General features: G+C 39.1%; 1 protein-coding gene across 16 annotated transcripts in view; it reads right to left on the minus strand.

Annotated features, from left to right (window-relative positions):
• PTPRD (protein tyrosine phosphatase receptor type D) overlaps positions 1-14,647 on the minus strand; it is a 398,659-nt gene that overhangs the window by 133,844 nt on the left and 250,168 nt on the right. For all 16 annotated transcript variants that reach the window (XM_068665911.1, XM_068665908.1, XM_068665910.1 and 13 more), the window contains 3 exons: positions 14,542-14,647; positions 2,621-2,754; positions 1,142-1,286 (listed from right to left, as the gene is read on the minus strand). The exon at positions 14,542-14,647 is cut by the window's right edge and continues 476 nt beyond it. In XM_068665911.1, the coding sequence (XP_068522012.1) occupies positions 1,142-1,286; positions 2,621-2,754; positions 14,542-14,647 (385 nt within the window). The remainder of the gene's footprint in view (positions 1-1,141; positions 1,287-2,620; positions 2,755-14,541) is intronic.

Genomic DNA, 14,647 nt, shown 5'->3' on the forward strand with positions numbered 1-14,647 from the left:
TTGTATTATTGAGGTCAAAACTGGCATTGTTACTAGTCTTGTGTTACACGGTAGTCTTTTATGTTTATTCAAATAGCTTAGAAATGCTGCAGAAGCACACTTAGCTTTGGTTAAACTTAAGCTCTACAGTACTACATCTCCTGTTACATTAACTATTAATAATTATATAACTATCAAATAATGATTATATAATCATATCTATTACAGACCATGAATTAAAAAGAAAATCATGCCAACTGAGAATCTCATTTTTTTTTTTTTAAATAATGCTGATTTAAGAAATGGTAATTTAATGAAAAACAAACTAAAATAGAATTGCAATAAGTTTTCAAATCATACAGTATAAACTGTTAGGAATGAATAACTTACTCAGCAAACACAGTTATTCTGGATATCATCCTTGTATACCTGGTTGTTTTAGTTAAGTATTAATTTGAATATAGTAAAATAAATCCAAATTTTTGCATAATATTTGCACAGAAATGTGATGAGTTATTGACATTGTTTCCATAAGAATCCAGTCAGAAAAAAATATTTACACTGGTGTCAATAATGACTGAACATTTAAAAAATCCAGATAAAAAATCTCTAACCTAAGAAATTTACTAACTAGCTCTCTAATCAGAGTAGTTACCTATTGAAGTAACTATCAAAGTAGTTACTATCGAAGAGTTATAAGGAAATTTTTGATACAGTCAGAAACATTCAAATTGGCCCACTCTGCAGCATTTTTTACTATGAGGATATGCTACTGGAGCAACCTAGTATTACATGAAATCTTTAGAGTAAAGAGGTGGTATTTTATGGGTGGAGGAATGTTCCTCATCTATACTTATTGCACAATAAAATATAATACGCTATTATCCCTATTATAACAACAACAACAAACTATGACAGCAAAGTATTGTATCCGTAGATACTGGCTTTCTGTAAGTCTTTACAGAGTCTTTTTCGGAAGCTATGGAAAAGACACACATATTAGTTATTCACAGTATTTTAAACATATTTTTTTTATGTATTCATAAATGCTATGTTTTGTACCATTCTGTTTTCTTGTCTTGCTGTCTCTGTTGGCTATTTAAATGAATCTATTTGACAAATATAACATAATAGATTAAAGTTAGCAAGGAAAGACACCTACTTGACTGCATGGTTCTTGCTGAGATTTCTGCTGTTGAAGCACCCAAACCTTGTGGAGAACGTGCAGCTAGACGAAACAAGTACAAGCTGTTTGGCTTCAAGCCTTGTAGGCGATAAGATGTGGTAGGCTCAGTGGAAACCCGTTGCTACAAGTAAGGAATGAGAGTCAGATGTCAAGATTACTATTCAGTAAGAGACTTAGAGACTCTGAATTGCATATCAACATATGCAATATGTTGTCCACAGAAGAAATGTTTTTATACTCTGATGATAACCTATCTCACAAAATTGTAACATATAAATTCAAGAAAAAAAAAAGAACTGAAACAGAACAAACCCAAAATGAATACATTACTTTTAACAAATACATGTTAAAGAATTGTATCTTTTTTAAAGCAGACAGCTTAGAGGGTTAAACTCAGAACCAGAAATATTTTTTGACTATTTGAATAAGTAATAGGTGTGTATAAAACATAAAAGGATCTTAAGACAATAACACACAAACAAAGCCTTGTCATGACAGTGACAGCCCCACATGACAGTGAAGTCCAGATATCTGTTATGAGAATAATCTTAGATTTTAGGAAAACCTGTAACTAAGCTGGTGTTCAAAATCTTAAGAAACAAATTATTCCAATTGTAAGGTGGCCTGCATCTCAAGCTGAAATACAGATCTGCCCCACAGTCCACAAAGCATGTTTGTACATTCACTGTGTATGTGTGGACCTGTCATAAACTCAGCTGAAGCATCAGCAATGAGATGATGATGCAGCACAAATCAATGAAGTTGACACTCTCCTCTGAGACTGACAGGTTCTTTTTTGTTTTATTTATTTATTTATTTATTTATTTATTTATTTATTTATTTATTTATTTATTTTCTGGGACATCTGGCAATACCACATGGTTTTGATATTAGATGTAAGAATGTTTTTTTCTACACTAACAGCACTGAGGCTCTCAAACTCAACATTCTTTATGAAACAATGGTATAGAAAAAGCCCATAGTAGCTTTTTATCTTTAGAGAGAGAGGAAAAAAAAATCTTCTCAAAGATTACTGAAAGGTAATAAGCTTCATTAAATGTCTTCCATGGTGGCAAATAGATATTCTCTAAGGCTGAAAATAGACTGCAAAGTGCAAGTGCAAAAAAAAAAAAAAAAAGTAAATCAGTAACTCTATAACATTCAACAAAACACCTCTGCTTCCAAGCCTTTGTGGAGGAACAGACTTGGAGAGATCAGTATCATCAGAAACTGGATGCAATATCCATGTGAACACCTGTGAAAAACAACAAATTTCCTTTGGTAGTAACCATCAAGGGTATTTTTGGTTTACACATTTGAAGTCAAATAGGCTTACTGCTGGGATTAACAAACTGTTTAATATCAAGGCTTTCATACTGAAGAAAGTGACCATTGGTAGCATTTACAACTAACTCATTAAAAAGTACTCAAAAGATGCATAATATTTTCTCTTACCTCTTCCCCGTGCTCCCCATCTTTGTAAACTAGTTCATAGCTGGAAATAGTATCAGAGCGTGGAGGTGTCCAGGAAAGTAATATGCTCGTTTCAGACTCAGGTTCTGCCTTGAAGTTCAACGGCTGTCCAGGCACTAAAGAAAAAAGATTTTAGTAGTGTTTCCAATTGTTTATCTGGCTATTTAAACACATATCATTAAAGCCTTTTAAATTGTTATCTGAATATTTCACACAATATTACTTTTATTGAATTTACTGTTTTATACAAATTGATTAACTGTGTTTTGAAATAAATTAATCTGAACTCAGAAAAAGAACAAAGTTTTAATTTGCATATCACAAATTATCAAGGATTTCAAGCCTCACAGTGCAAATAATATACAAAGAGCTGAAATATAGTTGAAAGAAGCTTGGTGTTGAACACCAGCAAGTTTGTAATGTGTGAAATGGCAAGTGTGTGTGTGTGTGTGTGTGGAGGTCTATACAGGCGTTATGTGGGAAATGCTAGTATTACCCAAGATAGGATAGAATATTCAATAACACAGTATTAAAATCATGCTTAACTCACAACTAAGATGCTAAACACATCTTGCTCTCTAAGAATACTGAATGATTTAACTACCCAAAGAAATTACAACCTACTGAAGAGGTCTTCATTAAGTGACATTTTTTCACACTTTTAATGACTGGAATTTTTATCAATACATCTGGATTTCTAGTGACAACACTTTCTAATTGCAAGAACTAAAAATGTGACTTTGATTTTGGTAGTAAAGAACATTCTGTTTTAAAGCCTTGTGTAATGGTTGCAGAAATTGCCTAAGCTAAATGTTTTGTTCTCATTTACTTCTTCATATCTACACTAAATATTAAAGTTATTATTATAACTGGAAAACTTATTATGACTGGGAAAAGATGGTAAAATATATCCTTTCACTGGAATGTATACAATCATTGTGGCGTACAAGTTCTAAAACATTAGTTTCAGTTAATAATGATGCTGATAATGCATCAAACAGTCTTACACACCACTTCTATATTTTCAAGAATAAAATGTGTCATGTCCTTATTGTTGAATAAAAAAAAAAAAAAAAAAAAAAAACGGAGATGCAATTCTTAGCACATATTGAGAACAGCTGTGACAACTACAGTGTGATAATAATTGCCTCACAAGTCACTTTTCAGGGTAGAATTTTATTATAATATTACCAGTACATTTCTTCTGTATAGTAAGAGACTTAAAAATATCACTAAGTAACTGGTAGAAATAATTTGTGACTGTAATTCTTATCTCCCACAGACTTCTGCAGAATGTCACTATGTAGATTAAAAATACCCTTGTGTATGTGGTAGAAGTTTGATATCTAACCTTTAAACAGACAGATAACCTGTCAACATAAAGTGCATATTCAGTCTGTGTGGAGCTTGCAATTCCCTACAATTCATACTTTCATTTGAGAAATAGGAAAAAATAGAAGAAATGTGTAGAAAAATATTGCCTATTTCTATGGGAATGAGTGAGAGTCTCTTCACAATCTCTTCACAGAAAGAAAGATAGGTAAGAGTGATCAGTAATTTTTCTAAAATATCCCTTGTGTAAGAAGAGAACATTTCTGCATACTACAAAGTAATAATAATAATAATAACAATAACAATAATAATAATAATAATAATAATAATAATAATAATAATAATAATAATAAATAGGAAAATATCACAAAGTTATAGAATATCTTGACCTGGAAAAGACACACAAGGATCATTAAGTCCAGTTCCTGGCTCCCTACAGGAACAACCAAAAATCAAACATCATATTTCTGAGAATCCTGTCCAAATGCTTCTTGAAATCTGTTAGGCTTGGTGATGTGACCATTTCCCTAGGGAGCCTGTTGCAGTGCACAGCCACCCTCATTGTGAAGAAGTTTTAGCTAATATTCAATATGAACCTCAATCTGATGGAGCTTCATGCCATTCCCTCATGTCCTATTGCTAGTCATCAGAGAGAAGAGATCAGTGCCTCCCCCTGCATTACCCTTCATGAGGAAGTTGTAGACTGCAGCAAAGTCTCCTCTCAGTCTTTGCTAGGCTGAAAACCAAGTGACTTCAACTGCTCCTCATCAATCTTGCCCTATAGACCTTTCAGCATCTTTGTTGCCTTCCTTTGGACATTCTCTAATAGTTTGATGTACTTTATATATTGTGGCAACCAAAAATGTACGCAGTACTTGAGGTAAGGCTGTACCAGAGTAGAGCAGTACAATCATACATTCATCAAATGGCTTGAGTGAGAAGGGACCTTAATGATCACCTAGTTCCAAGCTTCCTGTCATTTAGAAGGGATGCCTTTCACTGGATCAGGTTGCACAAAGCTTCATCTGACTTGTCGAAACCTCTAGGGATTGAGAGTCCAGTGCCTCACCACCCTCTGAGTAAAGAATTTCCTCCTGACTTCTAATTTAAATCTCCCCTCTTTCAATTTAAAGCCATTCCCCCTTCTCCTGTCACTATCTGCTTATATATAAAGTCACTCTCCATCTTTTTTATAAGCTCACTCTAAGTATGTAAGTATTTTCTTCTCCAGGCTGAACATCCCCATCTTGTTCAGCCTTTCTTTGTAGGAGGAGTGCTCCATCGCTTTGATCGCCTTCATAGCCTTCCTCTGGACTCACTCTAACAGGTCCACATCTTTCTTATTCTGGGGACCCCAGACCTGGATGTAGTACTCCCGGTGGGGCCTCCCAAGGGTAGAGGACAACCATTCACTCAATCTGCTGGCTACTCCTGTGTTGATGCAGCCCAGGACACAGTTGGCCTTCTGGGCTGCAAGCATGAACTTCTGGCTCATGTTGAGCTTTTCATCCGTCAGAACCCCCAAGTCCTTCTCTGCAAGGCTGTTCTCAATGACTTCTCCCAGTCTGTATTCATGTCTGGGATTGCCCTGGTCCAGGTGCAGCATTTTGGACTTGGACTTGCTGAACCTCATTAGGTTTATGTGAGCCCACTTCTTCAAGGGACTTGTGAGGTCCCTTTGGATGATATCCCTTCCATCTGTTGCATCAACTGCACCACTCAGCTTGGTTTAATATGCAAACTTGCTGAGAGTGCACTCAATCCCACTGTCTACACCATTTATAAAGATATTAAAAAGCACCAGTCCCAAAACAGATCCTCAAGGGACACCAGCTTCCATCACCAGCCTCCACCTGGATATAGAGCTGTTGAACACAACTCTCTTTATGTGGCCATCCAGCTAAATCCTTGTACTCTGAGTAGTCCACTCTTAAAATCCATCTCTCTCCAATTTAGAGATCAGGATATCATGTGGGACCATGTTGAAGGCTTTACAGAAGTTCAGGTAGATGGTATTGTTCAGTCTTCCATTGTCAGCTGATGCAGTCGCTCCATCCCAAAGGCCACCAGGTCAGACATTTGTCCTTGATGAAACACTGCTGACTGTCTCAGACCACCTCCTTGTCTTGCATGTACCTTAACATTGCTTCCAGGAGGATCTGTTCCATGATCTTGCCAGGCATAGTGGTGAGGCTCACCAGTCTGTAGTTCTCTGTGTCTTTCTTTCTACCTTTTTTAAAAATGGGGGAGAAGTTTTCCTCTTTCCAGTCACTAGGAACTTCCCCAGAGTGGCAGGACTTTTCAAGTATGATGGAGAGTGGCTTGGTAGCTGTGTCCAATGGTTCCCTCAGGACCCTGGGATTCATGTCATTGACTTCTACCTGTTCATTTCCATCAGGTGCTCAGACCTACTATTTGCTTAAAGTGGGAGGGATTTTGTTCCCCCAACCACTACCTAGAGGTTCAAGAACTTGAGAGAGGTGGGAAGCCTGACGGTGACTATCACTTCCTTCAGCAGGCTTGCAATGCTGTTTTTGATTTACTCCAGGATACAGTTGTCTGTTTTGGTTGCCAGGGCTCATTGTGGACTCAAATTCAATTTGTCATCTACCAGAACTTCCAGATCCCTTTCTGCTGGGCCTTCTTTCTCCAGCCTCTCATCTCCTAATCTGTACATCCACAGTGGCCCTGTCCTAGGTTCAAAATCCCATGATTTCTCTTGTTAAACTTCACACAGTTGGTAATTGCCCAGCCCTCTAATTTGTCAAGATCTCTCTGCAAGGCTCTTCTAACTTTGAGGGAGTCAGTGTCTCCTCCCTGTTTAGTGTCACCTGCAAATTTAGTATACCTTCAGGTCCTTCATTCAAGTAATTTATGAAAAAATTAAAGAAAAATGCCCCTGAAATGGAGCCCATCCTGTGCATGATATCTACTTCAGTGGCCTCGAGGAAGGGATGGAGTGCACATGTGCCAAGTCTGCAGATGGCATCAAGCTGGAGCGGGATAGTCAATATAGTCAAGGGCCATGCTGCTCTTAAGAGGGAGCTGAAAAATGGGGAGGAAGTGGCTGATGGGACATGACATTCAGCAAGAAAGAGGCTGAGCCCTGGCCTGGGAAGGCAGAGCCCTGCAGGGACAGAAGCTGAGGCTGGTATGGCTCTGGGGTAACTCAGAGGGATGGCTCTGCAGGGAGCAAGCTGAACAGTTCCCAGTGATGCACTTTGGCAGCAATGAGGGCGAGAAAGTTGGTGTGAGCAGGACATAGGCTTGAGAGCCAGGGGATGTCAGGGATCGTCCCCACTTTTTAGAGCTTGTCAGTGTACGGTCATCTGCATACTGCATCTGGTTTGGGACCTCCAACAGAAAAAGGATGTTGATAAAAATGGATAAATTTAATAAACAACCAGTAAGAAGAGGCTGTGGGACTCCAGCCAGTTCAGCCAGGAGAAGGTGTGGCTTTGGTAGCACACAGCAGCAGCCCAGCACCAGCAGGAAAGTAGAGAGGGGACACAGGCGGTCTCTGCATAGTAGTGTGCATGAGGAGGGCAAGAGGCAGCAGCATAAACTGAGACACGAGATGCTCAGACTGGAGACAAGGAGAAAGAAGCCTTTTCACTACCAGGACAGTAGTGACGGTAGTGATCAGGGCCCAGGGAGGCTGGGCAGTCTCTGGCCTGGGAAGTTTCACTCCCTGGCTGAGTGAAGCCCTGAACAGCCTGAGCCCCAGCTAAGCCTGCTGGGGGAGGGGGGAAACGACACATGACACGACAATGACACTGGACACCTCCCCTGCTGCCAGCACCTGCAGTAACCTGAGGATACTACAGTCTTTGTATCATCATCTATGCTTTATGATAATAAATATGGCAGCAGTTGGAAAATAAAGGGTATTTCCTGTCTCTCTGTAGTAATACATTTTAAGATCCTCATCTTCCAAATCTTTTCAAAAACAGGTCTGCTACTTGCTATAATTCTATAAGACAAAAGAATGGTTAATTGGACTGTATCAAATATTGTTTATTGAAACAATAACTTATGTAAAACCTAGTTATCCTTGATATTTTATAGCCACATTTTTGCAAATCTGAAGCTGAAAAACATCAAGAGAAAAAAAGAAGTGACAGGGAATCTGAATGGCTCCAAACAGATTGAGAAGATAAGGAAGAAGGGAAACAAAAACACATTTACAGAAACTTAACAAACTATATCACTGATACATTCTGTAGGGAACCTAATACTTAATTCAAAGAAAAAGTAGCAGATAAGAAAGTGATATAATAACTTTTAAACTATTAAGTATTTATGCCTGGAATACACAGCACCTGTTCAAAAAAAAAAAAAAATCTTTGGTGGCGTGTGGAAACTAAACGAAGCTGGAGGAGCTTACAGAACATACTGGTTTAATCAAGCAACAGAATGGAATTTTCTTATGTGAGTATTCTCTCAGTACTGTCTTTTTCTGCTTTGAGGTCAGTGTAGTCTACAAATGTATACTAAAAGCCATAACTTCGCTGTGCAGCAAGCATGCCTTTTATTTCTCAATTCTACAAAGTGTGTTGTCACTAGGAGACTAGTATTGAGTTTCATGTGTTCATGAAAGAAATATCTGGCAAAGTAGCAAGCTTATTACAACAGAGAACTGCATTTCTTTGCTAGTGACTACCTTCCTCTGAATTTCTAATCATTCTTCTTAAGCTAATGCTTTGTTTATGTTCCCTGCAAGTCAGATACTTGACCTTCTCACTACTGTCCTTTTCTCTATGATCAAAAGCTTGATATTTATAACTGTAATAATCCTTAGTCTTCAATCCACAGCCAATCCTTGTTTTAAAGCTAGCAATATGTTTTATTCTTCAATTTTCACATTTAAATAAGCATATATTTTGCAGTATACATCCAGGTATATCTGGAATATTTTTCAGTCTCTCTTTCTCCACTAATTCACTACCTAACAGACCGTGGTCAAGAAGCATTCAGACAATGCTCTCATTGGTTTAATTTTTAGGTAGTCCTGTGTGGAGCAAGGAGTTGGACTCTATGATTCTTGTGGGTCCTTTGTAACTTGGGTTATTCTATGATTCTATTAACTTGTTTAAAGTTCAGAAGATTTTCTGCTACACAGAGGCTAATGCATATTGCTCAGAGAGTACATATACTGTTGATCAGTTTTAGGAAAGAAAGCAATATAAGAAGTTTCATAAGAAATGCGTCCAGAACAGCTAAATGGAGACAAACCAACACATTTTTTGTTTTCAGATGAAGATAAAGGATAATAAATATTTTTATACTAAAGCTTACACAGTTAATTCTTTGTTCTAAAACTTGGTCTTTGTAATTCAATTTGCCTAAATAATACACTTGTCCTGATTCCATCCTCAATAGAATCAAATCCTTTGACCCATAATGATATATAAGTACTTTCTTAGGAGTAGATTTTGGAACGGAGTTTCTCTTAATGTGAAAGGCTCAGCTCTACAGCTCTCTTCTGATGACTAATTCCTTAAAATGGTGTCTTGATAGTGAAGAAAACACTGCTGCTTTTGCCCACAATTGGGCAAAAGGACAGGGCTTTTCCACAAATGTTAGGCAGAATACTTACACCTGAAACTGAATGTAAAACTTTTTTTTTTATGTTTGTTTTTCTGATAAATATGTCTTTCTTTTTTCCACAAATTACATGTTCCTAGTTAATATTTTAATTAGAAATTCAATTTGCAATTTCAATAAAGTTTCTGCTGACCAGCAAAGTGAGAAGGCATTCACAGAGCCCTTTCAAGGAATCACTATGCTGTACTAACAAACAGAAGACTCTCATAAACAGGCTTTTAAAAAATTCTTCAATTTTTACAGTCATCCTCCAAAGATCCAAAGTTCAGGAACATTTTGAAGGAAATCAAACTATCAGAGGCTGTAAACCACAGTTATCACTCATTTTTTTATTTTTTATTTTTTGGATAATGCATAAAGGATAATGCTGCGTATTTACCATTTACCATTACCTATTTATTTATTTATTTATTTATCTATTTATTTATTTATTTATTTTCATGTTACATGTGTAACTTATTTGGCACATGTATATTTATTTGGACGTCTATCAGCCTGAGAGACTTAAACCGAAACAATCATATTCAGGTTTAGATTACAACAAATCTGGTAGAAAAGGGCATCATATTCTGCAGTGCTAAAAAGATGGGTGAATCACGTTTTTTAAAGAAACATAGCATTGGAGCACTTCACTAGACTTTCTTGTATGTTTATCTCTTATGGCTTCAAATATTCATATTCTTTATGGACAAGTATCGGTGCTTAAAAATGCTGCCTGTGTACCACATTTTTGTTTTTCTTTCAATTTTCAACATTGTCTTACATAAACAATGTCAAGTCAACTCCATTACAAAGTTGAAAACGTGTATTGAGACTCCCTCCTGCACTGTTAACATTGTCATAATTTCTTCAGATTACAATAGTAATCAGAAACAGATGGGCATGTTTAATGGCAAGTTCTTTAAAGGTTTTAATAAACACAGCTTTTCTGAAATGACATCAGCAAGTAATGTAACTGGGCCGGTCCAGCCGAGTCTCACTGTTCATTATTTCAGTTGCTTCACCGTTCCCTGGAGAAACCACCGACAAACCCTTCCCAATATAAGGAAGTTTATGATTATAAATGAAAACACAGACAAGGAGTTCACTAAAAGTGTTTTGCATATGAATTCTAGAAGCAGACTAATGCCAATAAAAATACTAGTTTCTAAATAAATAAATAAAAATTAAATACAAAAGGCGAAATTAAAATATGGTGTACATTTGCATATGTGCACAAGCAAGCTATGCAGCACATGCAGCAGGCAAGATATGACATGGTTGCTACAACTGAAATGTGGTGGGATCACTCCCATGACTGGAGTGCTGCAATGTCTGGCTATAGGCTCTTCAGAAGGGACAGGCAGCACAGAAAGGGTGGTGGTGAGGCTCTCTATATTAAAGAGTGTTATGATGCTGTGGAACTCAAGACTAGGAATGATAAGGTTGAGTCCCTATTGGTTAGGATCAGCAAGAAGGCCAACAAGGGAAGCATCCTAGTGGGCGTCTATTACCGACCGCCGAACCAGGATGAGGAGATGGATGAGGAGTTCTGCAGGCAGCTGACAGAAGTTGTGATATCGTCAGCGCTTGTTCTTGTGGGGAACTTCAACTTCCCAGACATATCCTGGAAGCACAACACAGCCCAGACAAAGCAGTCTAGGTGGTTTCTGGAGAGCATAGAAGATAGTTTCCTGACACAGCTGTTAGTGAGCCTACCAGGGGAGGTGCAATGCTGAACATTCTATTCACACACAGCAAAGGCTGGCTGGAGATGTGATAGGCGGTAGCTGTCTTGGTCAGAGTGATCATGAAATGGTAGAGTTCTCTATTCTTGGAGAATCCAGGAAGGGGACCAGTAAGGCTGCTGTATTGGACTTCTGGAGGGCAGACTTTGAGCTGTTCAGGACACTGGCTGGCAGAGTCCCTTGGGAGGCAGTTCTGAAGGGCAGAGGAGTCCAGGAAGGCTGGGCACTCTTCAAGAAGGAAATCTTAATGGCTGAGTGGTCTGTCCCCATGTGTCCAAAGACAAGCCGTTGTGGAAGAAGACCGGCCTGACTGAACAGAGAGTTGTGGCTAGACCTTAAGAAAAAAAAAAGGATTATGATCTTTGGAAAAGAGGGCGGGCCACTCAGAAGGATTATAAGAATGTTGTAAGGCTGTGCAGGGACAAAATTAGAAAGGCCAAAGCTCATCTGGAGCTCAATCTGACTACTGCTGTTGAAGATAACAGAAAATATTTTTCTAAATACATAAACATAAAAAGGAGGACTAAGGAGAACCTCCATCCTTTACTGGATGTGGGGGGGAAGTTAGTTACAAAAGATGAGAAAAAGGCTGAGGTCCTTAATGCCTTCTTTGCCTCAGTCTTTCGTGGCTAAACCAGTTGTTCTCTGGATACCCAGTACCTTGAGCTGGTGGAAGGGGATGGGGAGCAGAATGTGGCCCTCACTATCCATGAGGAAATGGTTGGCGACCTGGTATGGCACTTAGATATATGCAAGTCGATGGGGACAGATAGGATCCACATGAAGGTACTGAGAGTACTCGCCAAACTGCCTTCCGTCATTTATCAACAGTCCTGGCTATCAGGGGAGGTCCCAGTCGACTGGCTGCTAGCAAATGTGATGCCCATATACAAGAAGGGCTAGAGGGTAGACCCGGGGAACTATAGGCCTGTTAGTTTGACCTCAGTGCCAGGGAAGCTCATGGGGCAGATTATCTTGAGTGTCATCACACGGCACTTGCAGAGCAAGAGGCAATCAGGTCCAGTCAACATGAGTTTACGAAAGGCAGGTCCGGCTTGACGAACCTCATCTCCTTCTATGACAAAGTGACATGCTCGGTAGATGAGGGAAAGGCTGTGGATGTGGTCTATCTTGACTTCAGTAAGGCCTTTGAACACTGTTCCCCACAACGTTCTCCTCAAGAAACTGGCTGCTCGTGGCTTGGACTGGCGTACGCTTTGTTGGGTTAGAAACTGGCTGAATAGCTGGGCCCAAAGAGTTGTGCTGAATGGAGTCAAATCCAGCTGGAGGACGGTCACTAGTGGCATTCCCCAGGGCTCAGTACTGCGGCCAGTCCTCTTTAATATCTTTATTGATGATCTGGATGAGGGGATCAAGTGCACCCTCAGTAAGTTTGCAGATGACACCAAGTTAGGTGTGTGTGTGTCAATCTGCTCGAGGGTAGAAAGGCTCTGCAGGAGGATCTGGATAGGCTGGACCAATGGGCTGAGGCCAACTGTATGAAGTTCAACAAGGCCAAGTGCCGGGTCCTGCACCTGGGGCACAACAACCCCAAGCAGTGCTACAGGCTGGGAGAGGAGTGGTTGGAAAGCTGCCTGGCAGAGAAGGGAGTATCGGTTGATAGTCAGCTGAACATGAGCCAGCAGTGTGCTGAGGTGGCCAAGAAGACCAACAGCATCCTAACTTGTATAAGAAACAGTGTGGCCAGCAGGGCTAGGGAAGTGATTGTCTCCCTATACTTGGCTCTGGTGAGGCCTCACCTTGAGTACTGTGTTCAGTTTTGGGCCCCTCACTATAAGAAGGACATGGAGGTGCTCAAGCTAGTCGAGAGAAGGGCAACGAAGCTGGTAAGGGGTCTGGAGAACAAGTCCTACGAGGAGAGGCTGAAGGAGCTGGGCTTGTTCAGTCTGGAGAAGAGGAGGCTCAAGGGTGAGCTTATCGCTCTCTACAGGTACTTTAAAGGAGGCTGTAGTGAAGTGGGTGTTGGTCTATTCTCCCACGTGCCTGGTGACAGGATGAGGGGGACAGGGCTAAAGTTGCACCAAGGGAGGTTTAGGTTGGATATTAGTAAGAATTTCTTTACTGAAAGGATTGTTAGGCATTGGAATGGGCTGCCCAGGAAAGTGGTTAGACAATTCTGTGATTCTGTGTGGTTCTGTGTTATAGTCACCATCCCTGAAGGTCTTTAAAAGATGTTTAGATGTAGAGCTTAGTGATATGGTTTAGTGGAGGACTTGTTAGTGTTAGGTCAGAGGTTGAACTAGATGATCTTGGAGGTCTCTTCGAACCTAGATGATTCTTTGATTCTGTAACATTTTAATGCACAAGTAGGTCTAGAAAAGTTATTTTAGTAACTTCTCAGCTGAGAATCTGAAGAGTAACACTTAGACTTTCGTGTAACATAATGCATACAATGGTCCACAGAAACAGTTCAATGTCTGTTTTTCATTAAGTGTGCACTGGTGTCTACTCTGAATTAACAGATTTGCATACAGAACTAAAAGCTGTAACCAATGGAACTGTCTTAAGTTATGATTAGAGGTGCATTTTTTAACAATTTGAGGTAAGATACAATCCTTCAACAAGAAACATTCTGGTAGTAAAACATTCAAGTGTGTTACATAATATTTCTAGGTAATCAATGACCTACAGTAACACTTCATACAGCTTTCTCTAAAAACTAGAAAAAGTGAGCTTTTATTTCTTATTGCTACAATAAATCACTTTATGCAGTGTAGCTCCACCAGAACTTCTGGCTTCTGATTTCAAAAAAATTGTCTGCAATGATTTGCTTGCTTGCCTGCTTGTCCTTTGCTAATAAAAATAATTAATGGATTTAAAATTCCTGTGCAGAACCAAAACAACACAACTGTAGACATAAAACGAGAAATTGATGACCTTGTGTATTACTCTTTTTAGGGACAGGTTGGATTTGTCTTAATAAATTCAAAGTGTAGAGAACTGTTTGCCTGTTACTACACAAAGGTTGATGTTTTGTGAATGCTTTCAAGTATGAGGGGATAATTTCTTTTCTTCAGTGGTAACTTATACTGTGTGGAAATTAAAATAAAATAAAAATTACTGTAGAAACAGCTATCTGTTAAAGTTGCCTGGATAAACTGTGGCAATCCTTAAAACTTCTCCCCCTCCCCCCCCAGTCCCCAACATTTTCATGATCAAGTCTTTGCTCTGCAAAATTTCTTCTTTTCATTCAAATTCTGTTTACTGCTGGCTTACCTCCTGTTTGAGTGATGACTTGAATGTCACTAGAAAGTGGTCCATCCCCAACCGAAGTAAAAGCAAGAACCTTCACAGAGTATGTTTTCTGGGGCACCAGATTCCC

The sequence above is a fragment of the Anas acuta genome, chromosome Z (assembly GCF_963932015.1).
Source record: "Anas acuta chromosome Z, bAnaAcu1.1, whole genome shotgun sequence".
NCBI lineage: Eukaryota > Metazoa > Chordata > Aves > Anseriformes > Anatidae > Anas > Anas acuta.